The sequence below is a fragment of the Wyeomyia smithii genome, chromosome 2, assembly GCF_029784165.1.
Source record: "Wyeomyia smithii strain HCP4-BCI-WySm-NY-G18 chromosome 2, ASM2978416v1, whole genome shotgun sequence".
NCBI classification, from domain to species: Eukaryota; Metazoa; Arthropoda; class Insecta; order Diptera; family Culicidae; genus Wyeomyia; species Wyeomyia smithii.
In genome coordinates, this window is record NC_073695.1 from 74,732,545 (window position 1) to 74,759,572 (window position 27,028).

The 27,028-nt window shown below is 40.4% G+C and overlaps 3 protein-coding genes across 6 annotated transcripts; 1 reads left to right on the plus strand and 2 right to left on the minus strand.

The window, feature by feature from the left end:
• Positions 1–3,308: 3,308 nt before the first annotated feature.
• LOC129723243 (retinaldehyde-binding protein 1-like) lies at positions 3,309–6,526 on the plus strand. The gene is made up of 2 exons (XM_055677336.1): positions 3,309–5,593; positions 5,647–6,526. Exons 1-2 carry the CDS (start codon positions 4,904–4,906, stop codon positions 5,908–5,910), a joined length of 954 nt encoding a protein of 317 aa, XP_055533311.1. The 5' UTR covers positions 3,309–4,903; the 3' UTR covers positions 5,911–6,526.
• Positions 6,002–11,462, minus strand: LOC129723242 (chitooligosaccharidolytic beta-N-acetylglucosaminidase). 4 transcript variants are annotated; one of them, XM_055677332.1, is made up of 4 exons: positions 10,845–11,462; positions 9,212–9,365; positions 8,487–8,586; positions 6,002–7,986 (listed from the first exon to the last, which is right to left on the minus strand). In XM_055677332.1, the coding sequence occupies exons 2-4, from the start codon at positions 9,222–9,224 to the stop codon at positions 6,246–6,248; spliced, it is 1,854 nt and encodes a 617-aa protein (XP_055533307.1). In that variant the 5' UTR covers positions 9,225–9,365; positions 10,845–11,462; the 3' UTR covers positions 6,002–6,245. The 4 variants fall into 4 exon arrangements, with proteins under 4 accessions (XP_055533307.1, XP_055533308.1, XP_055533310.1 ...); XM_055677333.1 differs by lacking the exon at positions 9,212–9,365 and having other exon boundaries at positions 10,845–11,461; XM_055677335.1 differs by lacking the exon at positions 10,845–11,462 and having other exon boundaries at positions 9,183–10,433.
• A 7,994-nt stretch (positions 11,463–19,456) lies between these two features.
• LOC129723785 (PX domain-containing protein kinase-like protein) lies at positions 19,457–25,284 on the minus strand. The gene is made up of 6 exons (XM_055678204.1): positions 24,571–25,284; positions 24,265–24,406; positions 23,792–23,935; positions 22,875–23,729; positions 22,502–22,815; positions 19,457–22,418 (listed from the first exon to the last, which is right to left on the minus strand). Exons 1-6 carry the CDS (start codon positions 24,670–24,672, stop codon positions 21,969–21,971), a joined length of 2,007 nt encoding a protein of 668 aa, XP_055534179.1. The 5' UTR covers positions 24,673–25,284; the 3' UTR covers positions 19,457–21,968.
• Positions 25,285–27,028: the final 1,744 nt, after the last annotated feature.

The window sequence follows — 27,028 nt, forward strand, 5'->3', positions numbered from 1 at the left end:
TTATTTACATGCTACATTAATAACTCAGTGCAACGATGCGTGCTCTGTCTTGTACTAAAATAGTTGGAGAGGTTGTTTATAAGACACGACCGCAAAGGTAACGTAGAATTCAACAGCCTGTCTTATGTCCATGTATTTCTTGGAATAAGTTTGGGAATACACTCAATTGGGGTTAATTAACTTAATAGTCTCTTTGCTCCAGATGACGTTTACCTCTGTAGCCGGCACCGCGGTTTCACTTGCTGCCGTATCCAAAACAAGAATGAAATTGAATTGTTTTGAGGCTGTCTTTTGTATCAAGTTGCACTAAGATATCCAAATTTAGGCAGTGGCTACGAAGAGGCTATAGACAGGGGCAAATAGTGCATTCTCCATCTATGATATAACAGTTCAAATAACAATTTTCTGCATTTTACGATAGCGTAGATAATTTCACAACTTATTGCTGCAATTAGTAAGACTTGCGCGAAAAATAATGTGATTCAGGCTCACTAGCTCATAAATTCTTGAGATATCATTGAGGTTAATTGTGTTTGTCAATACCATTTATTGACAGCTGAATAATTTTTTTTCAACATGGCAAATTTTTTATTTAGGTTTGAATGATTTCCAGTGATAATTAAATTCTACATGAGGTGATTTATTAGCAATTACACCACCCGTCATAAGTTTGGAATCGCTTTACTGAGTATTGCAACACCCAGTTTGAATATTGCAACACCTCCCGAAAAGTTGAGCATCACCTGGAGTAGGCGGATATCTCGTGCTTTTGACAACCTAGGAAGTTGCGTTTTTCAGCAAACTTGTTGAGAAGGTCAAAGGCTACTGTATGGTGGCTAATTCAGTATGACATTTTACCGCTATGTGGCGCTAGTGGGCACACAATGAGTCGTATTTTGAACTTAACTAATCTCACGATTCCGACCTGCCAGAAAGTTGCGGTGTCCAGCAAACTTGTTGAGGAGGCTAAAGGCTTCTACATGGTAGACAATTTTATACAGAATTACCCCACTATGCGGCGCTAGGGTGCGTGCAGTTTTTCGTATTTAGACTTCAACTTGTCGCGTGATCATTACTACCCACAAAGTTGCGGTGTTCGACTTGTGCCACTAGTTCTGGTCAAGCTTATCGAAATACAGTAAAACGCCGCATGTGTGTTCCAAACTATTCCATCGATTCTATTTTTATTACAATTCAGTGTAATACGAAATGCTCTCTGTGGTGTTCAAATTCTTCAACATCGGATTAGAGGCATGTCTACTGCAACTGTTTGCTGCCGAGGTAATCAATTTAGTCGCGATGTCGTCAATTTTCCCCATTGTAAAACGGGTTGTGAATGTTTGTGATCAAACTGTAAACATACCACACACGCTATATAGCAAGCCACGCACGCTAGCCACACACCTTATATATTAAGGACACACGCTACAGATATTCACACACGTTATGATATTCACACACCCTATAGGAGAAACAGTCTCTCATATAGCCCAAAGACATACGCTGGATGATGGTGGCGGTGGCGGTACCGGTGGCGGTGGCGGTGCCACACTTGCTATAAACCTGCACACACGCGCTACAGACATGCATACACGCCATAAACATACACACACGCTATGTAGCAAGCCACACACATTATATATTAGGGACACACGCTACAGATATTCACACACGTTATGTGCACACACCCTATATATATACATACGCTGGATGATGGTGGCTTTTCAAACCATCTGGCGGTCCAAGTCTCTTTCAGTTTCGGGTTGTATCCACCCAACGATATCTGAATTCGATTACCGCTGGTGGAGTCCAACTCAGATCAAAGGGAAGCCGAACTGAAAGAGGTAAGAACCGCAGCTAACCACTACCACCGCCGCTGTTGCCCGCTGCTGATCCACTTCGCCTACTACCATCGGTGTCGATGTCCGCTGCTGCTGCCTGCTGCTAGTAAACTGATTTGCTGGAGGAGAAACAGTCTCTTATATAGCCCGAAGAGTGCATTCCCATCTAACTAGGTACTCCATTCTGTCGTCCTTTTTAGGGAAAGGCAGCAAGCGACCAATCAAAAGTCGACATTTGCGGTTCGACAATGTTCAACAATTTTCAATATTACAATAGTTTGAACAATCAGATTACAATTTTCTGCATTTGGACGGGTGCTCAAATCATTTTGCAATCGATTGCTGCAAAAATGACAGAAATCGGTTGGAAACTGACTGGGTTTAAAACGTTTGAAATTGGACAATTTTTGTGACGCTCTCGATGTTTTCGGTTTTGAAATTGGATCCCTATATTGAAATTGGGTCCCTGTAATTGTTGCCGTAAGACGTATTCTACGTCAAAAAGGACTTTTATTATGTGTTAGCATTGTAGTTCGTAATGTTGAATTCGGTTGAAAAAAAAAACGTTAAAAAATAGTGTACACTAAAGTCGCTTTTTACGCGGGGGATACGTGCCGCGTAAAAAAAACGCATAAACAACCGCGTAAATTCCGGAATCCGCGTAAAAAACCGCGTTTTTCATTGTCCATGCTTCATACCCATAGATGGCTACCGAGAGAATTGGTGTTTTATAGAGTGCTAGTTTTGTACTGGTTTGCAGGCTGCGGGACTTCAGCTGGTTACGCAATCCGTAACGAGTCCCGTTTGCGACCGCTATCTGCTTCCTCATCACACAGCTAACCTTATTGCCGCACGTCACCAATGTAGCCAGGTAAATGTATTCGTAGACTACTTCAAATGAATTTTCCATCCATCTCTACCAGCCAGCATGTACTTCGTTTTGACAGAGTTTATGACTAGTCCAATTATCGCAGCTTCCCTCTTGAGATACCAATAATACCAATAATGTCGATGTCGTCCGCAAAACCTAGGAGCATGTGGGACTTCGCCATGATAGTGCCGCATCTCTGCACACCAGCCCTCCGTATGACACTTTCCAATCTCAACAATCAATTTTGCCGCTTAACAACTTATTAAGCTTTAATTCAACTGACTTTTAACTTCACGAAATAATATATCATCGGATTGAGCAACTCTTGCAGAATAGAAAACATATTTTTATTGCTATTTTTGTTACAAAATGGCGGCTGTGCAGCGATTGCCGTGAACCGCTTTTTTTCAAAGTTGTTCCGCGGCGAGCAGTAGAAGTCGTGCCCAACTCCACCTATAACCAAAACAAAATTTTTTTCATTATCTACATAAGTGTTGCTAATGAAGTACACATGAATACATTTTTAGAATTTTTCTTCGCAAAATGGCTCGGGAGAGACTGCTAGGGTCAGTAGCACTAGCCCCGCAACTATCCTGTACACTAAACAGTTGGCTGCGAAGTCTGTGTATAACAAACAGAAGGTCAAGTTCCGAATCGAAATGTAGCACCTAGGCTTTGCTTTGCTATTGCTATGTTTTTTGCACTTCAAAGTACGAAAGAAAAGTGTGAAATTGACTGTCAGAGTGGGCGTTTATATTGAGGGGCTATATTTATTTTAGGGTCAAAGTCTACCAAAACTTAAAGTTTGATATGTCGCAAGCCAGGTTTCAGAACCATTTTGGATATGGTCGGGTTCACCGGGGCACCCGATTTTTGCTTTATTAACCACGGTAAGGGGGGAACTTTGGCTGTAGAGCGTGCTCATAGCGGTTATCAGGAAGTTTTGATGGTACGCTTAATTTTAAATGATGCGCCGATAATTCTTGATTCTTCCGAAAAGTTTCATGTTTGAGAACTAAACATTCGTATACATTATTATCATTTTTCGGATGGTAGCACCGTACAGTCGTCCACATGGATACTGAAAAAATTGTTTCACCTTTCAGCAGTCATGTCTTGGCCGTATCGTCAGTTAATTTTGACGTTAAGTATACATCATATTAACAGTGTATAAATTAGTTCGACTTTAGCTCACGCGCAGCGACAATCATGTCCGATGAATTCTGCAAGAGTCAGGTATCTTGTTCTAGTCATCTTTGTTGCGACTGACACAGTAAATGGTAGAATCTACGTGAAAAAGTATTTGCAAAAATGGTTGTTATCCTTGAATGAAAAGCGTAACAAGAGTTCGTGCAATTTTTTGGCTCGAACTTGCTTCCTGTCATGTCTGAAGATACGCTGAGTGATATAAATCCAACAATGTCTCGAAAGAAATCATATAAAACCAGCGGAAAATGTTGAAAAATTAAAAAAAAAATATCCGAAAGATGTGAAAATGATCGGAGAAAACACTGTGCAGAAGCTTGTAAAGTGGTGCTAAGAAAAAAAAAGTTAAAGAACTCGCAAAAAAACATTGGAAAGAAAACATTATTATTAAGCGTACTTGAAAATACAATTATCAACATACTCCTATATATTTTGTTTTATTTAGGAATGAAACTGTATCAATAATTTTCGGAACAGTAGTGGCATAAATAATAGATGCCGGTAGAACAACTCCCCTGGGTGGAATATTACAATATTATTATATTACAACGAATCGCTGCATACTGCTAGTAATCGCGAGTGTCTACGTCCCACTTATTAAAATCTAGCAAATGGTAATACTTTGCGCCTTGCTTCCAGATAACTCTAACCTGCTCTTGACTTCGGAGAATGTAGGAATCAAAGTTAACCCTGTGTAGCTCGTGCACATAGAATTGAATGCATACATTATTAAGTGAAAGAAAAATCTCACACAATAGTGCTTTGATGAATTAATTATTAACACAGTCTTTTATTACTGAGACACTAATTCAGATAATTTAGCAAAGCTTGGGCAGCACAGAAAAAAAACAGCTAATGATACCTTTGTAGTCAATTATCACAGTACTGCTTGGTAAGCTACGATTTTATAATCCTAGTTTCTCCCGAACGAACTAGTATATCCCCACTAGTGATCAGTTACAGTTCTCACACTCATTCACTTACAATGGCTTCTAACGCTAAAGCTTACAGTTTTACACTTTCTAATGAGTATCGCGAACTGGCGCGTAAGGAACTGCGTGAAGATGAAGGAACTCGAGAACAAGCGTTGATGCAAATGCGTGAGTGGATCGAAAAAAATCCATACATAAAAACATGTCGCACCGATGACACATTTTTACTCAAATTCCTGCGCTATCGGAAATTCTCCGTTCCTCAAGCCACGGAAGCGCTTGAGCGGTATCTCGTTGCCAGGCAGAAGTTTCCGGAATGGTTTCGCAAGTTAGATCCCCTAGAGGCTACAATGAATGACATTTTGAAGGATGGGCCATTTGTGGTTTTGGGTCGTGATCAAGATGGGAGGACGGCCATTCTGATTCGCTATAGTCGATTCAACGTGGACAAAGTGACACCTCAGTCGATATGTAGATATGTGCTGATGATGATGGAAGTTCTGTCGGAAGAGGAGGAATTCCAGATCGCTGGTACTTGCCTGTGGGAGGATCACAGTGATATGCCGATGAAGTTCGTGGGAATGTTCAGTTTAACGGAGCTCAGCTCGATACTGCAGGTCCTAATGAAAACTATGCCGGTTCGGATACGACAGATCAATTGGATCAACCTACCAAAATTCGCGGCAGCAATTGCTAATTTCGCACGGGCTTTTGTGAGCGGGAAAGTGCAAGAGAGGATTATTGTGAGTTTTTTGTGCTTAAGTCATAGTTTAGTAACGTGAAAACTATTTTTCAGGTTCACGCAACGGTCCACGAAGCAAAGACGCAACTGCATGAATCGCTATGGCCTCTAGAATACGGCGGAAAAATAGATGTCGACTTGCTCAACCGAGAGATGATTGCAAAGCTAGAAGAGAAACGGGATTTTCTGTTGGCTTTGGATGACATGGAGATTCATGCCGATCATTATATGAATTTATGGAAAGAAAACAACCCTCATTCTGCCAGAGAAATTGACTCGGGCATAATCGGCAGTTTTCGGAAGCTGAATGTTGATTAATACTTGAAAGTTTCAGTTTAGATTAACAGGATTGATACCTAGAATCATCTGGAATGTTTCGAAATGTTTTAGTTGGTTATTTCTACACACGTACATGAAAAATATCAATTTACGAAAATTTGCTAAGCTGCGAATATTTTTTTCAAATTTTGTTCCCTAATTCTAGTTTGTTAAATTTGTTGACAGCACCTACTAGCGCTTAGGAATACTTAGGATTCTTGGCAAATTATGCATTTAACAGTTTTAAAATCTGGTATCAAGTACATGTTATTGCTTTAAAAGTGAGATGTCTTCCGTGGTCACAATCACAGTTGCGCAAAGCGGTAAACAGTTTACTAATATCTGCCTTGATCCATTGGACAGTTTGCTTCGTTCTGCAAACACCATTTTGGTTGCAAACTTTCAGCGGCAATTCCGTTGGCGACTAAGCGTTCACGATGCACCAACATGCGCGAATCGGCCAGCTGCCATCCGCCTCGAGGATCAGTCCAGAGCCGTTCGGCAAGTGCGCTCAATCGAGGCCACAAACGAGCATCCAGCGTCAATTGATCGGCTTGCTCAGTCCACAAAGCTCCTTCGGCTCCTAGAACTTGTGATGAGTAGGCGCCACCCATTACTTTCAGATCATTGTTGTAAACCTTCTGCCAACCAATGTAAGGCGAACACCAATTGTTACCATCCTGAACCCAACCAGCAAAACCACAGTCAAGATAGAGAGCATCATAATTTGAAATGATTACTCGAAAACCTTTTTCCAGCAGTTTCGCCAGTTTGGGATCGTTCCCGGTCGTCCAGATTTGAATAATGTATCTATCTTTATCCAAATACTGATCTACATATGGCTCCTCAGTGAGTCGACTGGTCCACATAACAATTGGACGTTTTTCTCCCAGCGACTTGTCTAGCCTTTCGAGCGCATTGGTTTGGAAATAGTTCCACAGTTTAAGAAAATCTACTTCATTTAGGTCCCAACCCTTGGCTTGCATCCACTGTTGAATTTCCACGCTAGTGTTCCAGCACCCAAGCGAAACTTCATCACCTCCCATGTGAAACAAATCTGAGCGGCTAAACATGGCATTCATTTCTCGATAGATATCTTCTAACACATCATATACCAGATCTTTTGTAGGATCGAGTTGTCCGCATGGAGGCTCTACACAGTATTTAACCCACGGTTGATAGTTGAAACAACTGGTGAGGTTAGTTTTTTCCCAGCCTTCACCAACATGAGCAGGAGCATCCAGCTCCGGAATGACTCGTATGCCACGGACCAAAGCGTACTGTACTATGTCTGCAACATCTTCGGCAGTGTAGATTTCTTTACGCGAGTAGGCACCATACTTATGAAGCATCGGTTGAGAATTGATCACTAATGGAAAACTTTGCGAGTCCGTTATGTGCCAATGGAAGACGTTCATTTTGACCATTGCCAACGCATCCAAAGTTCGTTTTATCGATCCTACATCTACATAGTTCCTAGATGTATCCAATGCAACACCTCGATGAACGTAGGCAGGTGAGTCTTTAATTTCCACGTCTGCCACTATCTGTAATTCGTCACGAATATCATCGAATACAATTAATTGTGCCAATGTTTCCAATCCATGCCTCGCTCCAAAATATGTAGCTGCATCAATATGCACCGCCACGTTACCAGAGTCCGCTGTACTAATCGACACCTTATAGCTTTCGTCTGTTTCGTAGTTTAATACCAGCGAGTCTCCACTGACGGTAACTTTCACAATCATACGCTTACCGCCGCTCTTCAGAGAACTTCCAGATGGAACCATTTTCATTAACTGTCCTCGGAATCGTTGCACACTGGATTCCCAGATGCGGCTTAACGATTCGTATGCTTTATCCCATTGCCATTGAACATCGTAAACGTTGATGTGAATCAAATTATTGCCCAACCGGAAGTCACCCGTTGGACGTGGCCACAGGGTACCGAATACTTCATTGCAATAGAGACGGCACACCGACAGGCTGACCGCTTTTTCCCGGTCAGTATCATTTGAATCCAGAGCCACCTTCTCACAGCGACTATCCACGCAACGATAGCCCCATACTGGCCCACTGCAAAAGTATAACGCAAATAGAAATGATGATTAGATTACAGCAAAATTAAGTGATCCATGATTGACCGCGTAAAAATAACTACTCAATATATTGTACTGACTAGTTTTTAGATCATAACCTCTGAAATGTTTCACCAAACCCGGAATAAGTTACATCCACGTATATTCCAGTGGTTACAACTGCTACGAAGGCAACAATAAACACAAACTGCAGCAAACGAACTCAGCGAACCAAACAATTGAATCTATCTACAAGTATGATATAGTATTTAGCTGCTGTTATTTTGATTATCTGCTTATCTCATCAACTTGACCAGTTCGAACTAATCTATATTCTGCGTGAATTCAATACTAGTACGATTTATCTTACTGCGATTGTCAAGTATAGCAATTACTCACAAGACCACCGACACAAAGAACAGCACTCTGATGTGTAGTGTTAAATCCAATTATAGAAAGAACTATTGCTATATGAAATAACATGCATTGTCGGCTCACCTTTCTGTTTCTTGTGCAAAAGATCCGTTGAGTGCCACAAAACTCGAGAACACAACAATTGCTGTTAGGTACTTCATCTTTTTGTGCAGATAAAAGTTATCTGTAAAATAAAAGTTGTATTAAACATTAACAAAAGTTATAAATTAGTTTTGTGCATACTGACTAGCAGCCTGTTCTTCTATTATCTAATCTAAACAAAACTGAACACAATAAATCTCCAGGAGCGTATTTTAAGACAAACATTAATCAATCAAACAAACTTAGCATTCAAAGACATATAGCGATAACTGGAGAATGATAATGTTTGGTGCCATTCTTCTCATTTCATTTCGTTGAGAATTTTTTTTTTTTTTTATGCCCAGCTGTAGCGTTAATACGCTGGAATCTAAGGCTGGGACTTTGAGCGGAATCTAACAGCATTACAGAAGAGCGTAGCCATGTTGCTTACTTCGACACTGCAGCCTTACGGCTATCTGATAGATTCCAACTTTGGTTTCGGATTGTTTTATTGGTTACTGTTGCACTAGGCCCAAGTTATATAATGAATGTAAGGTCAAAACCTCCAGGAGCAATTCAACCTGACAAGACCAAAGTCACAGATGAACAAATTTACTCTGGACTGGAGGTTCCAACGGTAAATATATGATTTGAATGAAGAACGTACCTGTTATCACCGGTTCATATTACCGATTTTACCTTACATACCACAGTAGTGTTGGCTATACCTTTCCAAGCCATCCAACCGTTGGTACTTATGTCGGCAGTCTTCCTCGTGTTCTTGGTCGTTCCTCCTCACGTCTGCTACCTTTATTCATGCCGTCATCAGTCCTCGATCGCTCTCTTTGACATGTCCCATGCAAGACCGTTCGCGTTCCTGCCCTATGTCACGTACCTGGTTCTTTTCGTTGTTCTACTGCGGCAATTTTCATCTCGCAGCCGCAGAACGATAAAAAAAAGAGAGAGAAGGGAGTGGATTAACAACAAAACCAAACAGTACAATTCTACACACATCCACATTTACGCTGTCAACATATTTTAAACCCTTTAACCACCCATAGACGCAAGAGAGTCATTCTAGCAGAAAAAGGGAAAAACGTACAACTGATAACGAATTTCTTTATTCCACTGGGTCAGAGCACACCCGCCCCTGGAATAAAGAAACGACCCCGCAACTCACGACGCAAGTAAGAAAGACATGCCAGACAGCTGTCGACGTTCAATGCATGGGGCATTGGTATACCGAAATTAACAAAAGTTACGATGCTATTTTTGAGGTGCCAAATGCGCGATAATGGGTCGAATCAAAGAGAAAAAAGAAACGTTCCGACAGTCAGCAGATTGCAACTGGGATTGACATATGGGAATAAAGAAATTCGCGCAGTTAAAATAGCTGATATTTAGTGAAGAAAAAAAAAACACACACACACACATGTATATATATAGAAAAATGATAATATGAGTAGTAGTAGTAGTTGTGAGAGAAATTAGAAGGGTTAGTAATGCTACTTTATATCTATGAGTGCAATGGGTGGACGTCAGTCACGAGGTTTTGTTAGTAATGTTAGGGTTAGTATAAACCTCGCTTGAGCCCTACCGACCCCGCCAGTATTTAGTTTTGTTAGGTCATGCGAGACTAAAACCAGCGGTGTGATAAGTCAAGAGTAATCAAACATAACGAATGCTATTATGGTGATTATTGAATATTGAGTTGTTACTATTATGTTATTACTATATTATTATTTATATTATTCAGCTGGGCATGAAAAATAAAATAAAAAATTATTATTTATATTATTAGTTGTCTAATCAAAAATTGCGTTAGGAAATACGCTTGACAGATCACCGTCAAGTCCTCCACCCATGGGTAGGGCATTTTCATTTCGTTGAGATTTCGATAACAAAATAAACAAAAAAAACTTGAACAAATAATTTACATTAACGGACGGCTGTTACCTACAACTATTACTACAATTCAACAAAATAGGTGATTCCTATACATTGTACTGTCGGTCTTCGACCACTGGAAACACTTTCGATTGCAAGAGTCCAAATATAAAGCACACCACGCAATGCGAGGCTCAGCCGCACAGTGTCTAGTCAAGTAGGAGTGGGAGGAAACAATTATAATGAAAGGCGGCTATATTGCAATATCACTGTGAAACTGACTCGTACCGCTCTGATATGGTGATTGCGGATATACTGAATTTTTCATCCATACGTTTCTTCGATCGGTATAAAAGAAAGCAAGATTTGACGCAATTTCTTCGCTTTAACATTGTTAATAAGCAAATTTTCATTATATTTTTAACTATTAATAATTAATTATATTTTTATAATCGATTATGTTTTGAAACTCACCCTTTAAAAATTAGCTAGCCACAATTGGTCCCACTTACAGTGTGTAACACAAAACCTAGGAGCACTAGAGGACACAAAACCCAGGAGCTCCTTAGGACAGCACTTTGGAACTGACCGTCTTGCGTACGGCCAATGAACTGAACTTGTCTGTGGTGCCGGATGGCCGTTTTGTTGCTCAAACCAAACCATCGGTCAACAGAAATACCATTCACAGTTCATCAGTGGCGTGGGTGGATCTCCACTACCAGCACCACGACATTGTTGTATGTACCTGGATTCTTGATAGCTTCTTCTTGTTGTCACTTTGTTTCCCAAAAATTTGAATCTGATTTTATTTTACCGCTTCCAATCCAGCTTCCCGAAGACCATCGCAAAGAAAAGTAAACCGGTTTAAACTTATGCAAACAATTTCAGTGAATAATTAAGCCGAATGTCGAATGTCCGGACACAGTGGCTAGAGCTGTTTTTTTTATATAGGTTTAAGCATTTAATAATGTATTGAAAAGGCTCCAAAGTGTATAATAACTTGCCAATTTAATTCTTTACTATTATTCTGTTTTGTTTTGCTCAGGACGCAGAAAATAATAGCAATACTCAGAGGGAGAGATATGCGAAGAAAGTGTTGTGAGCCAAACGAACATGTCAAAATTCGAGCCAAACGAACAAGAAAGGTAACACATTGAAAGGTATTGCAATAAGGTTCAATAAAGAATATATTCATTTTTACACGTTTTTCATGTTTTATTGCTAAAACATGAATTGAGAATGCTCCAAAGTGCCTTCATCACAGTGATTTTTACCTGGTGGTTCACAAACCCTTTGTATAATCTACAGATTAATGATGAAAATTAAACATAAACATAAAATTTAACACCTTCACGGTTTTAGTGATGCACTTTATTATTCCCCAGGACTTCCACCGTCACCATCAGTTATACGAGCCGAATAAAAAAGTTAGTGAATATTGCGCTTTGAGAAGAGATCTGGCACCTCTGATATGTGAAACCTAGTTGCCAAATCAGCGGTTTTTTTCATCGCTTATCTCTCCCTATGAGGATCTCTAGAAAATAATACAAGCAGGGATGCCAAATGCATTATGGTTTCATTTTGTATCATATTTCTTAAAACAAATAAGGACTGTATACAGCAACTTTTATTATGTTGAACTCTTTTGATACAAAATCTCCAAAACCCGGGTATTAATTCACGTGTTTTTACATGTTTGTTTTGTAATAAGAATCTATAAATAGCGGGGGGCGATCAAAATGACTGTTCAACTGAGAGCTTGCGCTGCAGTAAAAATGATGATGGTGATTTGTAGGCAGCATTTTAACCTATCAAGATTCTATTTGCAGTGAGTTATCACAAGTTTACGTAGTGGGAAACTTTTTAAAATTTAGATTTTTTTTTACTAAACGATAAATTTAAACTAAGAAAACTAAGAAATCTCATATATTTGCAATTTCATATGTAATTTCTTGACAGTAAGCAGTCTACTGGATGCTGCTTAAAGTTTCTAACCAGCTGTGTTCTTTTTGACGCCAAGAACATCCATTTTACGCAAATATCGCACGAAAAACAGTCTCCTGTGTATAGCAGCCTTGGCTAAAAATTGAATCTATCATAATTTTCCTAGATCTAAAATTCAAATCCAGAAGTCGCACAGTCGTTTTTAGTTTTGCGTTAAATCGCCAATAGAATTGCTTGTTTCTAATATACAGGGAAAAGTTTCTGATAATACTCTTACAAAGAGCCCTCCAAGGAGGCATTTAAAATATCTTTAATGAGAGAAAAGGCAACCTGATAATCTCTGCGGTATTTATTTTTCTCTCTGAATAACAAATTTTTGGTAACCAACAGTAAACTCATAAATTCACAACATAAATTGTCAAATCACATATGAACACATACATACCTCCTCACACAACATGTTTCGAAGGAGGACACAAGTCCTGGACATGCAAGGGGTCCGATAGGAGTAAGTTATGCAGGCGATGTAGTGGTGCAGGCCATAAAGTTAAGGACTGCGGGGAGTCTCATGTGAATGGTATGTGCTAGAAAACGGAATGCTAACCACTTTATGGGAAGCCCTAGGTGTCCAGCCGGTGAGTCGTCAGACATCGCCATCGTGTTTATACCTCCCGGGAACGGTACCTGGCTTGTGGATAAGTCCAGTATAGCGGTTTAGGAGGTTGTTTCCACCTCAGAAGAAGGGTAGGTGGTTGCCAAGTGAACGGAGTGTTCTACTGCAGCTACTATGCTCCGCCACGTTGGTCTACCGAAAGATTCACCCAGATGGTCACACCTGTTAACCAATGGAGCTAACGGGCCTAACGCCGTTGGTGTTGGCGGGCGCCTTCAACGCTTGGGCTGTTGAGTGGGGAAGTTGCTTTACGAACCAGAGGGGTCGATCTTGTTGGAGGCTTTGGCAAAGCTCAACCTACGTCGGCCAACGTCGGGAACAAATTACGGCGACAAGCGACGGGTAGAGCCAACACTCCGACCGTCCGCGGGTGGAAGACATCCCATTTCGAAGCCTGAAAATTTTAAGAGGCAATGAAACGAGAGTGCGAAGGGGCAGTTGGCTCCGCCCGACAGCTGACCCACTAGTTGTCATGCTTTCGCGGGCGTGAGATACCAGCATACCTAGGACTCGCCAATCTAGAAATGGGAAGCGATTTACTGGTGGACTGACGCGATAGCCTAGGATGCAGCGTGCGCGAAACGAAGAACAGAGGACAGAGCGCCGCGCAGCATTCGGTTCTGCAAGATCGATGCTAAAGAGTGCGATGAAGTGCGTATCATCAGGGGACTTTCCACGCCCCTAGTCCAGTCCTTGGCCTCCAGCAGTCGAGTCTTACGTCCGACGTTCCAGTATCTCAGACACAGACCAGGGATGGTCGGCCAACCTCCCGAACATCCTATCCGTGAGCGACGACAGTCGTGTCGAAATCGAGGGAAAGGTAATGGTTACGAATGAGGAACTCCCTAAAGATGAGCAAGGCACCGGGATCGGTTGGAATCCCTAATCTGGCAATCAGGCTGGCGATAAAAACTCCGCGCTGTTTCGGGCAGTTCACGCTAGACGTGAAGAATGCGTTCAAGAGCGCTTGTGCTCAGGAACAGCCATGTGTGGTGCTGACATGTAGTGTATGAAATGAAAAAATTAAAATAAATAATCGTACATTAATTTGTTTAGTTTTCCTAGTCTAGAACTATAAATTGAACCTCCCTACAAATATATGCATTGCCTTAGAGAAATAAACAACCAGCAGCGTATACGCAGATGCGGGAATGGCAGAACTCAAAAAAAAATTGTATAGTTGTATGTGCTTCTTATGCAGCAACTGTGAGGAGAAATAGATACACATATGCTCCACATTCTGCAACTGGTGACTTTTTAGAAAGCGTATAAAAGAAACGCGCTTTTGGGAAAAGATTCATTCTTGCGGATACTTTCAACAGCGATGGACGCAATGGCTACTCTAGCCAAGCAGAAGTGGAGAACGCGATCGGGATTGGCATGCTGCGTGCTAGAGGCCGGTACCGGGGTTGATGCAAGCATGGTATGCTTCATCATTTACTTAACCGGAACCAATGCAGGCTGCAGCCGATAACCCGCTGACTGCTAGTGGACTACCAATAAACAGCGTCGAGACGACTTCTCAAGCATCCGCTTACCCTCCGGATCACGACAACATGTATTGGTGTCGCTGTACAAGATTCTGGAAAATTACTTCCAGAATCGAGTACTTGTTTACAAAAAGGAGGAGGGTCAGAAGTGCGTCCTGATTAAGGCAGGAGTTCCGCAAGGTTCTATCCTTGGCAGGACCGGCGTTTCATGTGGCTAGTATGGGTAGTATGGGTAATAGTACCCACTCGAAAAATATCCATGTGGGTACTTACCCACACGGAACTTTCGGACGAAACCAAAAAATAATGTAATGTTGCGAGTGACAGATCTTTCGATTATAAATCTACAAATTTATGTACAGTTATAAAGTTTTAAGGATAAAAGATTTTTTTTTTCAATTGTTTCATTTACGATAGAGTTCTAAATTTCATTTACGGTAGAGTTCTAAAGTTTTGTTTTCTCGTAAAAATTTCCTATGCCAAATTTGAGCTCAATCGGACTTCGGGAAGTAGAGCCTCAAAGCGCATTTCATGCATTTCTAAGAGATTTGTTATAAAAAATCGATTTTGGAAACTTCAAGAACTACTCTTGTGCATTTTCAGGTTGATCCAAAATGAAAGACTTTCACGACTGTAAGTGAAACCTCATCAGAAGTGCGATTAAGCTCAAATTTTGGATGGAGACTTTTTTCGAGAAGACAAAATTGTTGAACCCTAACGTTTGCATTAAAAAAATGCTCAAAAATGCCGATTATTCATGGGTTTACCTTTACACGCACTGACGAAACTACCCTTGCAGCATCAATCATAGTAACCCATGAGTCAGCAGAAAAAAATTGACTCGAACTCTAACCGTAATGGAGAAAACAGTGAAGCTACTCCGTTCAGAAGTGTGCGCGATCAAAGAACGGTGCCCAACCGCGTCGAAAACGGACATCGTACGGAAAAGAGACGCCGGTTACGCTTGTTCCGGTATCTACAACATTATGGCACTGTTGGACTATAATCAGAGCATCGAAAGAAAGACCGGTTCCGTAAGGTCGACGACCCTGAGCGACAAGAAGCTCCAAAGGATGCTGAAGAGAAAGACTGAGAGAAAAGTGGCTACATCGCTGCGTACGCTTGATCGGGAGTTCGGTGCAACCGGCCAAACAGTGGAAAAGTACCTGGCGAACATGGACATCAGAGAGCGGCAGTCCCGTCCATTGGTCTCGGAGCTGCAGGCAATGACGCAGTGTCAGCGGCTGAATAAGATGGTCGAGTCGTTTTTTCCGGCGAATCGCGACGTGATGGTGGTGGTCGACGCCGAGACCTATCTCACCCTGGATGGCAACGACTAGCAGGGCACTCCGTATTTTACTTCCCCCCGAAGGGAGTGAGCTCTGGAGTAAAATTCATTTCACACACCAAGTTCCCAAAGAAGGTGCTGCTGTGGCTGACAATCAGCGAGAAGCTCTGTACTGGCCGTGAACGGGGAAGTTTATAGTACGAAGTGCCTGCCGGAAGTTGCATCGTTCATTAAGAAATACCACAGGGGCGGAGACGAGGCGCTCTGGCCGGATCTGGAGTCGACTACTCGATGCAATCGTTGGAGGAGATGAAGCGGCTGAAAATTGATGCGGCACCCAGGTCGGCCAACCCACCCAACGTTCCCCAGCTGCGTCCCATCCAGAGTCAAACCAGAAGCGTAAGACTTACTCCAACAATTTTGACGCGAAAATTGAGAAGGAATTGCCGAATAAAACGAAGAAAGAACTCAAAAACATGCCTGCACACATGTTTTCCCCCACCATGACGAATGTTCTGGTAAACTCACAGAAAGCCGCTCGCACGGGCGTGGAATTGCTTTTGCAAGTGAGTCTATATAATTACCTTCCATGGGAAATTCATTAAAATCAATTAACTGTCTTGTTTTTTTTTCTATCACCGAAAAAAGTCCATTTTTTAATGCAAACTATCACAGAAAAAAGTCTATTTCTATCACCTAAAAAAGTCAATTTTTTAATGCAAACATTACTACTGAACGAAATTCAAAAATCTAATTTCTCTCAAACATTTCATTGGCACCCTATTGTTATTGCAGTGTAGATTTTTCGCAAAATTATGTTCAGGTATCAGCAGGTGCCCCCCCCCCATCCCTCGGCTACGCCTTCACTATAACTACCCACTCGGGAAAATAATGCGACGGCGGCCCTGATCCTGGGATCGGTGTTGTGGAATGCCATGTACGACGAGGGTGTTACAAATCAAGTTCTTTGTAGGAGTTGTGATCGTCGGCTTTGCAGACAACATAACGCTAGAGGTCTACGCGAGTCGATCGAGGAGGTCGAGTTGACGGCCGAGCACTGTATACGCAAGGTCGAAGACTGGATGCACTCCAGGAAACTGGAGTTAGCGCATTATAAGACGGAGGTTACGGTTGTGAATAACCGCAAATCAGAGCAACAGGCGGTGGTCAGAGTAGAAGACTGCACCATAACCTCAAAGTTGTCTTTGGAGCTCTTTGGGGTTATGGTTGACGATAAGCTCACATTTAAGAGTCACGTCAACTATGCTTGCTAGAGGGTTTTAACGGCTATTGCATCTCGAATGATGTCGAATAACTCAGCGGTGAATGGCAGAAAGCGTAAATTTCTTGCCAGCGTGGTTTCGCTCATACTAAGGTATGGGTGCCCAGATTGGTCCAAGGCGCTAGGTACTAGCAGTCACCGTGGTAAACTGGAAGGTACCTACAGGGTCATGTGCCTGAGGGTTGCGAGTGCGTTTTGTACAGTGTCATACGACGCAATCTGCGTCCTGTCCGGCGTGATGCCTATCAGCATAGCCATTAGGGAGGACGTAGAATGCTTTGACCAACGTGACACAAGGGGCATACGAGGTACAATAAGATCATTCTCGATTATCAGATGGCAGCAGGAATGGTCCAATTTCGCAAGGGGTAGATGTACGCACCGACTTAATCCGGTAGTATCCAGATGGGTCGGGAGGCGCAATGGAGCCACGGAGTTCTTCGTATATCCCCGTTTTGCGCGTGCGCGGAGCGACATGATGGTAGTGAGCGGACCAGATACTACTCCGGACAACCTAGTTCGGAGGATGTGTGAAGACCCGAACATCTGGAGGGCGGTTTGTGCAGTCGCCTCTCCAATAATTCTTAAGTTGCAAAGCAGGCAACAGGTTGACCACCGACACACTAGTGTTAGCTAACTGTTAGTTAGCTAATTAGCTAGGAAACTTGGTAGAGCCTGGAGGTTGCACAAAGCATGAAAGCCGCTCCTTGAAGCAATATCTAGCGGTCGTCTCAGGGAGTATTCTATGCTGAGAGACTGGAGAGTTTTTAGTGGGACAAACCCCATACTACCTGAGGTTTTTTTTCTCTGTGTGGACTCATCACTGCGACCAGAGACGTTTTGATCTATTGTGATATTGCCCCAGGTATTTTCTGTACTCCGCACTTCATATTATTGGCAGTATCACTATTGAAGTGAATGATACGCTTTTTTTTATTTTTTATTTATTTTTTTTTTTTAATTTATATCCGTGCTTGTGTGTGAGAGTTTATCTTTACATTTCAAGCTTACTGCTCTACTATACCGAGCCTCTTTTCTATCCTACCAATATCGCCCAATTACAATTGCCTGAACTGAGGCTACACCTAACGTTCCTCTCTGGCCAGGTTTATTCTAAGAGGGACTTATTATGTCAAGAGGAAGGAGTCTTATCGAAACCTCGTTCCTCGTGCCAATATCGCCAATTACAATTCCCTGTAGAGGGTAAATATTTCTGAAACCAGTTTTATTATAAGAAGGACTTATTTCGTCAAGAGGAAGGAGTCTTATCGAACCTCGTTCCTCCTACCAACACCGCGTCACAATCACAATTCCCTGAAGAGGCACTCAATGCTTCACCTCGGGTCAGGTTTATTATAAGTAGGACTTATATTTTTTGTCAAGAGGAAGGAGTCGTATCGAAACCTCGTTCCTCCAGCCAAGACCGCGTCATAATTACAATTCCCTGAAGAGAACTATTAGACGTTACTCAGAACAGTTTTATTATAAGAGGGACTTTTTTGTTAGGATTAAAGTCAGCATGGGTACTCTATAGAATTCAGCTTGAGGAAGGGTATGCAGTAGAGAGCCTGAGAATGAACCCATGTTAAAGTCCTTTGACAACCAAATGGCCTGATTCTACTGAGATTCGAACCCACGACCACTCGCTTATCAAAGCGGACTCTGTAACCTTGCGGCTACGAAGCTCTCTTACCTGAGGTTGGTCACACACATTTGTACACATCGAAGTACTTCGGATATGATGAATAGATTTGAATGCAAAGCAACTTTTCGAGGGTGTAACTTGAATTAAATGAAAGACTGATTTGGCCTAACCAAACTCGATCGATAGTTAGATACGCAGTGTTAAACGATAATTATGGACCCTATTGCAGAAAACGAGTCAAGTCGACTACAGTCATTGTCGAATCGAGTTACATGTCTAGCTACTCGGGAATCACTCATCTGACTAATTGGCCCTGACACAAGTAAAAGAGATTTTTATGGCTGTTCGCACTTACGCGAATTCTCATTTGCAATTGTCAATTTATGTGTGAAAACAAAAGCAAAAATATTTCCCTCCTTCACTTTCGCAAGTAAAAACCAAACCAATATCAACAGAGTCGTCAGGGCCAATTTCGAGATAGCAATTCGGGTTATTCGCGTTGAAAGAGATTTTAAAGGCTGTTCGCACCTACGTGAACACTCATATGTAATTGTCAAAATGTGCGTGATGACAAAAGCAAAAATATTTCCTTCCTTCTTTTTCGCATGCAAAAACCAAACAAATATCAGCAACACCGTCAACGCGAATAGTCGAGTCGAGGGAAGTTCAGGCGACTTCTCTATTACGACATTTCGTAGCTAAAGTCGAGTTGAGTCATAAGGCTCCAAATCTGATTTGGCTTAGGTTATGTCATAAAAACCTCATTCTTGAAAACGGATGTTTCCTTTTTAGTTATTTATTAACAACATATTGATGTGCGGTAAACATCATGCCAGGGCTTGCTTCAAAACTGTAAACGAAAACTAACATCATCTGTTCTATTATTCAATTTGACAAATATAATCCTTCTTTTTGTGTGGTGGTTTCATTTAGTTACAATCGATCTGTTGATAATACATTTTATTCTGTTCGGGGCTTTATATCATAAATTGTGAATGCTATGTGTTCTTACGAAGGACGCGACTGTAACCATCAGCAAATCAATTGCGATTTCATTGAGACTAGCACAATCATATTTTGTTAGCAAATCATAATCAGCTTATTTTTGCCTTAGATTTTTTTAGATACATTTGAATTCCATGCGAGCAGAAATATGATTAACATTATGTTTCGCTTGTCTAGATGTTTGCAACGCACGTTTTTAAATGGATTTATGTTAAAGTTGAAGTAGTAGTATTTTTCTATAAATTTGTTAGCGTTATCAAAAAAGTAGTTTATTTTTAGTAATGATTAACCACCGCTACAATGTATGCGCTGCCACAGAAATATGAACAGTTATTTTGCCGAATTTGGCATTTAAATGATTTTTTACACTGGTTGGAATCGTTTGGATTTGTATAATGTTATTATAAAAGGTGAGAATATCAGGATACAAGTTTTACTCACGTAAATCACAATAATTGTTGTTACTTTTATATGAGATAGAGATAACTTTACTAGTAGTAATAAATATATAGGTTGCAGCACTGGACTTAAGTCGAATATTCTCGGTTTTTAGTCGATAACAATTTGATATTTGACACTAATTAAATCCTTTTTATTTAGCACAGCAGGTCTCAACTGTTTTATATCTTGAAGGAAATCTTAGAAACGCCCACTATGGCACTAAACATGAACATTTTAAATTATCAAGATAGATGAATGGTTAGAAGAATAAAGCTTTGTTCGTTCTGGTGGAATGTGCATTTCTAGTATAGATTAGCTATCATTTTTGGGTATTTTTTGCTATAAAACACATATTTTTACATTATAAACATTTAATAGTTCGCATTTAGCATGATATCATTCATAAGATCATTTCTGCTCGCAATCCTTGATTCTCACAAGGATCAATGATTCGATCCATAGCACTTCCACAAGTGGATTAAAAACAATGTTCAATCAAAATAACCATACTTCTCAATGATACAGCTTCACATGAGATGAGAAACCATAAAATCATTGAAACGTACAAGAGGTTAAGATCTATAGCGCAAACGATTGATTAAGATTGTATTCACAATACATCTACATAACAACAACAATAACTTACTGAATAATATATTTGATGCTAATTACCATTCAAAGTGCCAATTGTTTGTTCGTGGTTCATGTGCATTTAAAAGCCATAGATATATAGAGATGTATCTATTCCGTTTATTAGTTTCGCTGCTACAGATATTCCAGATCGTTATTGTAGTGGTAGCTCTTATCCAGTACATATCAGTCAGGATTTTTTAATATTATCAAATACTAACTTTTTATTTTCTGTTTACTGATTGTTTGCTGACAGTCCGTATGCTCCACAGTTAGCTTTCCTGCAAGGATGCATTGTGCCTGTCGTCGATTCATTTTCCCCAACATTTTCACTCATGCATACAGGTAATTTAGCGTATAATTATCTTTGATGTTCGGAAAACACTTATACTTTGTATTAGAATAAAAACACGAAAAATCGTCAGATTGCAAGGAATAAAAAACGAAATTTGAATGCAGTGTTCGGTATACTTCCTTGTTGGAGAACAAAATTTTTAACGAAGTAAGTCTTTCTCAATAGGCGATTTTTTCGACTCTGCTAAAGGAATCCATCGATGGTGAAAAGCTAATGTATAGAAAATTTAGTGCACACTTAAATTTTACTGTCATCAAACTGCTGATGCTGATCGAAATTGGAATATTAACTTCTGCTTCGTCAGATAATAAAGAAGATAACTTTAGTGATTAGCTATTATTCTTGAAAGCACAATAAATGGCGAGTAAAACATGGATACAAATTATCCAAATCAGCAAATAGATTTCAACAGAAATGAGATACTATTAAACGTATAGATTCCATGACACTTACTGGATTATCTTCATCAATTACTAGTAGTGTTTTTTATCTATTATTTAATTTATACCTTATTTTGAATCTGTATTTTACGCGGTGTTTTTGTATTTGTTGTTGATAATGATGCTTTTTATTGGTGGCGGTAGTATTTTTTTATAATTGTCACTACAATACGAATAAATTGGTCCAAAACACTTCCTTCTGTTTGATACTTGTAAGTTACTTTGATTATTTGTTTGTATGTTAAATTGATGTGCCCTTCATAAATAGTATTCCTCACTGCGGGTCGGCTTGATTGATTGATGTTCACATGCGGAATATTCTCTTACGTTCGATCGTTAAACGAGTTAGGATAACGCAAACACTTGAGGAATTGCACATTCAAGCACACACCGATCATCTTCATCTCACTTCTCGTTGATGTTTATTTTCTTTAGACCGTTCTTGTTGAAGTTGCAAATCGATTCTAGCAGGGCGCTGCGATTGTTGGTGGTGCCATTATCGTCGTCACCGGAAATTGACTTGTGTAAACGCCTACCTTCCTTGATAGAGGAACCAGACTGTTGCTCAAACAGGGACACTGTAGACGGTGGAGCCACTGGCGGAGCGGACGGAGGTGGAGGTGGTAGCGGGGATGAAACACTACCGCTGCCACTGTCCGTTGCTGCTAAGTTTGTAGGAGGAGGTGACATTAAGCCTACATCTTGCGGCGAGGTAATACTATTTGCACTATCCGATTTGACCATAACTGCCCCGGCTGACCCTGAACTAGCGCTAACCGTCACCGTTTGAGGAGGGCCGTTATTTAGCTGCAGAGAATTCTGGGCACGCAATTTTGCTTGCCGTTGTTCTTGTTTCTGTAGTATTGAAAAAGGTATATGAATGATAATCAATTTATACCTATATAGTTTATTTTAACTAAGGTAAAAATTTTACTCACCGCTTTATGCTTGATTTTCTTTTTCTCCTCCTCTGAAGTCATCATCTCTTGCACCCTGACTAGACGCTTTTGGTTTTTCACCGACTTCTGCTCATCTCGGACACGATTCTCAGTCTTCTGTACAGCAATCTTTAGTTGTTCTTTGGCATTGGATGAAAACTTTAGATGTGGTTTCAGGATCCCGATGGCCGCTGCATACTGATCGTTGAATGATGCAGCGTACTCGCTGAAAAATGGATGCGTCGCCAGTTGATCCAAAGTAGGCAGAGCCGATTTGCAGGCATCTTTAGATAGGATTGATTCCAATAGCGATCCTGTAAAATATATTTATCAATACAATTTAACAGTTTCTTGTATGTGGTTTATATTTTACTTAGACTATCTGGACAGTCCGTTATTTGGCGAGCGTAAGAATCCTGCAACGGATAGCCCATGCACATTTCGTACAACAGATGACCAAAACCGTACACATCAATCGCTTCGCAAGTGTTAATTTTACTATGCTGGACAAAGAAAGGTCTGTAGAACGAGGGCACACCAAAAATAAAATTCTCAACATCCATCAAACGAGCTACTCCATCCACGATCAACACGTTACCGCAGTGCACATGGCCATATGCCATGCCCTTGGAATGAAGAAAGCGGATGGCTTCCAAAATCTGTCGTGCGTACATCGCTAATTCCTTCAATGGCAACGGAGCTCGTCCCTTAGGACTGCCGTATTTCGAAAGGAACGCATTACACGGAGAAACAGCACACAATATATCTTTCAAGCTGCCCTGTTTGTGAAATTTTCTGATTACTAATGCCCCGTTGTCGTTCGAAGTGATGTACTCGATTGGTGCGATGTAAGGATGCTGCACACCACCAAAATTTTTAAGCACACTGTGAATTTCCTTCTCGTCGATATATCTGTCCGGTCCGAACTCAGTCCAGCTAAGAATCAAATCCTCCTTACCACTTCCCTCCCGGGAGTTGTTATAATCCTTCTCGGTAGAGGTAGTCACACAAACCTGTGTAGTATGCTGCTTACCGTGCGATTGTGAACTCGATTTAATCAAGTGATGCTTGGTGGTGGAATGACCCGGCGAGTGTTTGTTTCCTTGTGGCTTGTGGACTACTTTGAAGTAGTGCTTTCGCAAACGCCAACCAATTGGCCCAAGTGACTGACCCAGGGTGAACACACCCTCGGCCCGTAAGCACATGGACGCATATTGGAGCGCTAAATCTGCAGGGAAAAGTGAAAATTCAGCTCAGTACATAGGTTGTATGGCAATAGAACTTTCTTACCGTGGAACGGTGTTGAATAACTGTCCGGGTCAATGAACTTTTTGGTTGGCAACGATGAAGCCAATATGGGATTCATGAGTACTTGTTTTAAATATTCTTGCAGTGCAGATAATCGCTCAGCTATGAATTCAGGGCGCATGTTACCTACGGAGAGAGTCAATAAAAATGGTTGCGCTAAATTAGTTAGATAAGCCAAAATTAATATAAATCATTTCATAGGACATTAGTAAATGTGTTTAAACATTGATCAGAACAAAATGCTGAAAGTGATAATGTTTAAACTGATTCAGCGAAAATAAACACACACTACTCTCCAATAACAAAAAAAAAAAAAACAAGCAATGTAAAAACCATCATCCATATCGTGTTCTTGAAATCTGCTGAATAAGTGAATACCACAAACCTCGATGACACGAAGGCGAGTTTATATGCTAGCTCGCAATAAATTCTGTATCACTATACTTCATACTCACCAATAAGTTTTTTCCCGGGAAACGGCAGGTCGATTCCCGAAATTTGTAGGCATTTGTTGAGAGAAGCAAAATCATTGTAACGTCTCAAAATGCGCCAGCTGTTTTCAGGGTATGGTCCACGCTGCACCTTCAGAACATATTCCTAACATAAAAGAAGGAAAAAGAGTGCGCATTTAACAAAATGTTTTAAGTCTCATCCTAGGAATTAAATAGTGCAATTGAATCTACAAATAAACATGTTCAGTGACACATTTCAAATACCATCCAGTTTTTTCAATTCATGCTGTGTTTTTATTTTGAACGTACCGTATGTCCGTCGATATTTTGCGCTGTCTCAATAGTGCATACTATTGTTTCAGTATCATCTAGAACGACTTTTTGCTGCAGTCGTCTTTCAAATATAGCCATTTGTCATTAATGTTATGGGGACATTTATCGGACATTTTTTCCGATGCCATATCCCAATTTTAAAATAAAAAAAAAACCTAACAAAAACACACAGTACTAGTAAAACTGCTTCCCGTCGCAAAATCAATCAGCTTTCCAAGTGCCCAAGTTTTGTTGGTTTGGTTCACACGATTTTCCACACGGTTTCACATCAATGTCGAATGATGTTTGTTTTATGTTTGATACTTAATAACAATCGTCTTTCCATGTTGGGTCTGATATCAGCGTAAACAATTATTCATCACACTGTGGAAAACTTTTGTAAAGAAAAAAGCTGCTACAGCCTTTGCTACACCAACCAAGTTAGTGAGAAAATTTTCAATTCCGACACTCCCACCGTTAATCGTCGTCAATGAGGATTGTCTATATGAAACGCACTAACGCATGAAATGTTTTTAGATTTAGAACGTACGGTACACTTTTACACTGGCCACTATTTTGCACTTTGAGACTGTCGTGGTGGTGAAAACGATGATTGATTTTCTATCTTGCGAAAATTGCACTTTTCGCAGAGGAAGATGACGATGACACATACGCAAAATTTATTATGAACAAGGGCGATTTTGACGTTACGCTTTGCAGCGTGGTTTGTTATTGTCTGTTGCTGTGCGTTTTTGCCCATGGGTTAAGATTTTGGTGATTGAATATCTGCGTGATTCTGGTAGCCGCTGCAAATAACGCGCAAACCGCTGAATAGATCATTGCACACAAAAAATAACCTGTAGAGCAACATGTCAAAACACCCCTTTGGCATCACGCCATGTTTCAAGGGCTAACACCTCAACATATGTGAAGACGAGATAGCATATCACCGCTTCTTTTCATACATCTTTATCTTGCTGCTGACAGCGGGCACAAATTAATTTGAATGACATGAGTTGATTGTCATTCACTGTTACTCGGTATAGGGATGCCAAAGGCTCGTGTCAAAAGGATCTATCTGCCTCGATCGATTTTTTGAACGATCGGATTCTTTCAACCGCCACGGTTTATCAAACACGTTTCATGATATGTCCTTTACACCATTTCATAGTGGAGAATCTCATCTAGCTTTTTAAATAAAAACCACGTTGGGATTATTTACTTTAGCTGAACTATTAAACAAATTAAAAGTCAATCAAGAAAATCGATGAAAGTAGATAGACCCTTTTGACATGTTGCTCTACACCTTACTATTTTTACACTTCCCACAGGTTTGTTTACAAGGTTAAATTTTTTCCTTTTACCGTTTAGTGCAGCCTTCCACACTTACATTTAATCACCGAATTCGTTTTTTTTCACCGACTTTTCAACAGCAGAGCGCTCGGTAAAACGTTCGGTAATATAAACCACTACCGACCGATCAGTAATCAAATTGTTGTTACTTTCTGTCATTATTACCGACCTAATTTGTGAAAACGGCGAATGCAATTAGTTGCCAAAACCAAAGATCAAATCTGTAAGTTGTGTAAGACAGTACCGAAAGATCGGTGATGTTTGTTATTTGTTCACTTTTAATTATTCAAGAAAACCAGAAATATGATGCAACGTAAATTCATATTAATATTTTTATTCAAATATTATCAAAAATTTTAACTATTGAAAACTAGAAAAATCAAAAATCGACGTTCGCCACACCAAATTTGTTCGAGTGGAAATCAATTAAACGTCTTTTACTGCTGTGGACCGTGCATGAACTTCATACCAGTTGTGCTCAGAGTTTTAAAGCCGAGGATCTTCCGGATGAGTCCATTAACATGGCGGTGTAAACTATTTACGTAGCATGCAACAGATGCTCGGAAGTAGTAGCAAATAATGTGATGGTTTGATGCCTAAAATATTTACAAATTTCATCATCATATACTTACGAAAAATTTGTTCTATGCGATCATCTTCTTGCTGAAGTTGTTGGAAAACGTTTTCCATTTTGTTTTCGCAAGAACTTCAATGTTTAAACGGAACCGAGAACGTGACTTGACAACCAGAAGGAGAACAACGAACAAAGAAAATTTGACAGCTCTATAGTTGGTCCGGTAATTTACCGAACAGTTCAGCAGAAAGTATAGCAGTATTCAGTAAAATTATTTGCTGAATACAGAAAATATGTAAAGTTATATCAATTTTACAAACTACTCTGTATTTCCTCAAACTTACCGATCGAAATTGTAACAATAATTACCGAACTTTTATTATCTGATTGAGTGTGTATGGCATCGCGCCATGTTTCAAAGGCTTACATCTCATCATATGTGTGAACCAGAGTCTATGTGTATATAGAGTCGCGCGAAGAGAAAATCTATCGTTTCGGCAACACAGTTTTTGTGCCGTTTGTTGCCAA